Source organism: Carlito syrichta, unplaced genomic scaffold (genome assembly GCF_000164805.1).
Source record: "Carlito syrichta isolate Samal-C Ts95f unplaced genomic scaffold, Tarsius_syrichta-2.0.1 Scaffold153593, whole genome shotgun sequence".
Lineage (NCBI taxonomy): Eukaryota > Metazoa > Chordata > Mammalia > Primates > Tarsiidae > Carlito > Carlito syrichta.
Window position 1 is genome coordinate 227,744 of NW_007097689.1, and position 3,101 is coordinate 230,844.

A 3,101-nucleotide genomic window follows, 5' to 3' on the forward strand; every position below is an offset into this window, starting at 1 on the left:
GTCTCGAACCCGCGGGCTCAGGCAATCCACTCACCTCAGCCTCCCAAAGGCGCGGGATTACAGGCTGAGCCACCGAGCCCGGCTGACCTCTGTATTTCTAACCAAGTCACTTAGTAAGTCATAAGATGAACAAATTAAGTCAACAAAGGCCAGGCCCAGATCAATGATGACAACTTGCTGTGAGCCAGAGATTAGGACGAATTCTATCCTGTGGATCTCATGTCACTTAAAAATAATGCACAAAGCAAATTACTTCTTCCTTCATGTCAAGCATTCTGTCACCTCATGCCAATGCGAAGAAGGGGATACGGTCCCATTTTGCAGATGAGGAAACTGAGCCTTAGCGCCTCAGAGAAGTCAAATGAGTTAGCCGAGCTAATACACAGCGGCTTGGGACTGCCCCAGCCCTGTGATCCTGGCCAATTCTCTGCTCTGCCCAGGGAAGAGGGGCCCTCAGGGTGGCCCCAGGCTCTCAGCACCCACACCCTGCTTACTGGCACCAAGCTGGGCAGCATCTCTTCCTCGCCCACATCCTGCTCCGGGCCCTGGGGAGCTGTGGATGGCAGCTGCTCAGCCCGGAGTCCTTGGTTTTCCTCGTTCAGTCGTTTTACCTCGTGGCGCAGGCACTTGTGGGAGGCGACCAGTTCTGCCTGGGGACAGTTAGTACAAGGCTATGAGGGAACAGGGTGTCTGCAGCCCCTGTGAGGCCAAACCCTGACTCTTCCTCCCAGATGGACAGCCAGAGAACCCACACCCCCACCACTCTTGAGAAATGAAGGGCCAGGTATGGTGGTTCACGCCTGTAATCCTGGCACTTTGGGAGGCCAAGGAGGAAGGATTGCTTAAGCCCAGTAGTTTGAGACCAGCCTAAGCAACATAGTGAGACCTTGTCTCTATAAAATATTAAATAATTAACCAGGCATGGGGGTGAACGCCTATAGTCTGAGCTGCTTGGGAGGCTGAGACAGAAGGATCTCCTGAGCCCAGGAAGTCGAGCCTGTGGTGAGCCGTGATCAATCATGTCACTCTACTCCACCAGGGCAACAGAGTGAGACCCTAATATGCAAAAAAAAAAGAAAAAAGGCCAGGTGCAGTGGCTTCACACCTATAATTCCAGCACATTGGGAGGTCAAGGCGAGAGATTGCTTGAGCCCAGGAGTTTGAGACAAGCCTAAACAACATAGCAAGACCTTGTGTCTATAAAAAAATAATTTTTAAAAAATAAAGAGAGAAGAAGGAACCTCCTTCAACTGAGTGCCTTTGGCTACCAAGCTCATCAGACACTCTCTGTGACTCGGGTTCACACACGCAGCTCATCCACTAAGCTAGGCATTTATTTGGTTTATGTTTCCTTTAAACGTTCAAGTAATTGTCAACTCTTAAAATTGGGAGACAATACACGAATATCCAGGTATCTGGCTTCCCTTGAAAATTAGAAAATCTGGCGGCATGGAGCCTCGTTCGCGGGCAGCCACCGTCAGTGGAGCCAAGGAGCAGCAGGGTCCTCGCCATGGCCTCCTGTCACCAGGCTGCCTGCTGCTTCCTGTCCCACACCTAGCCACCTACATCCCCCCACACTCCCCCCCACCCCCCCACCCCCGGTCTGGGCAAGCACCTGATTTGCTTTGCTTCTAATCCTCATGACTGTAAACTAGGCCCCACTCTCTCAATGCAGCAGAAGGCGAGGTGGAGGTTCCGAGTCTGTGGGGTGAGCTTGAGATCACCAGCTCTGTATGGCTGCAGGACCCCTGCTCTGACCATAGTGCCAGAGCGCCTGAAACCCTCTCACGTGGCTGGCACCAATTCCTGCTCAGGTGAGGCCTGAGCAGCCGGGAGCAGGACAAGTGCCTGAATGTCCCACACCCCCTCACAACTAACTCCTGGCAGACTCCTCTCCCTCTTGCCCCAGCACCCTGATACTCACCATCTGCAGCTGAACCCGCTCCTGGGCCTGGCTCACGGTCCCCTGCAGGGTCCGCAGCAGCTGCTCTGAGTTCTGGACCTGGGCCAGGAGCACCTGCATCTGTGGGGGGAACGAGGGCAAAGGTGAGGTCACAGGGACTCCTAGGAGGTGACGGGCGTCCAGAGGCCCTGCTGGGGCTCGAACAGAGACGAGGCTCACCTGCTTGGCACAGTCCTCATTGCTCCGTCTCAGACCCTCTTGCAGCTCATCCCGCTCACGGCTGACGCTCTCCAGGTCCTTCTGCAGCTGCCGGCCCTGTCACATACCCTGACCTCAGTCCCCATCTCCAGGTGGCCCTCCCCACCACGCCATGCCCTGCACCCTGCCTCTGCAGGAATGCTGTGCCGTCACCCGCAGTCCCTCAGGCCACCAGCCCAGGAGCTGTTGTTCTTCCCTTCACACCCTGTCCCCCCATCAGCAGGCTGGGCCGGGCCCACCTCCAGCATGGCTCCAAATCCACCCACTGCTCGCCATTCTGCTGCCATCTCCTGGTCTTAGTCAACACCTTCTCTGGCGCTATCCTCCCTTCTCCTATGGCTCCTGCTCACCTCAGTCTCTCCCTACATGCAGGTCCAGGCGGCTCTCAAGGGAGGCCTCTCCCTGGCTTACCCCCTGAGGACACTTCCCACCTGCAGAGCTTCACGGCCCTCCCTGGAGGCCCAACTCGCGGGGCCTCAGCCTTCCTTCCTGATCTCCTCTCTCCTCCTTGGTGGCCCTCCTGCTCCTCTGACGCCGCCCTTAGGGTTTTGAACTTGCAGTTCCTTCTGCCCCCGACCTTGGAGAGCAACACCTTCCCACCATCCGGGTCCCAGCTGCCGCCTGAACCCAGGTCAGTCTCCTTGCTGCCGGTATGGTAACTGCACGCAATTCTGGGCATCTCCCCACAACACTGTCTTCCTCACGCGCCCACGGGCATGTTTCCAACTCCGCTTGCGAGGAGCGAGCGCCCAGGGCCTGGGAGCAGGCCTTACCAGGGAAGCACCAGGCGGCAGGAGGGACAGTGTGCGCGGGCGCTCCGCCCACTCCACTCACCTCCACCTGCAGCTGCTCCCACTGGGTGTCTGGGACAAGCTGGTAACCAGGGGGGGGCAGGTAGATGCCCTCGGGGACCAGGGTGCCCGTGGACACCAGAGAGGCT

The 3,101-nt window shown here is 57.3% G+C and overlaps 1 protein-coding gene across 1 annotated transcript in view; it reads right to left on the reverse strand.

Moving 5' to 3' along the window:
- RABEP2 (rabaptin, RAB GTPase binding effector protein 2) overlaps positions 1-3,101 on the reverse strand; it is a 12,149-nt gene that overhangs the window by 2,758 nt on the left and 6,290 nt on the right. Inside the window, exons 4-7 of the mRNA XM_021708934.1 lie at positions 2,996-3,100; positions 2,123-2,218; positions 1,925-2,023; positions 495-650 (exon numbers count right to left, since the gene is read on the reverse strand). Coding sequence (XP_021564609.1) covers positions 495-650; positions 1,925-2,023; positions 2,123-2,218; positions 2,996-3,100 — 456 coding nt within the window. The remainder of the gene's footprint in view (positions 1-494; positions 651-1,924; positions 2,024-2,122; positions 2,219-2,995; position 3,101) is intronic.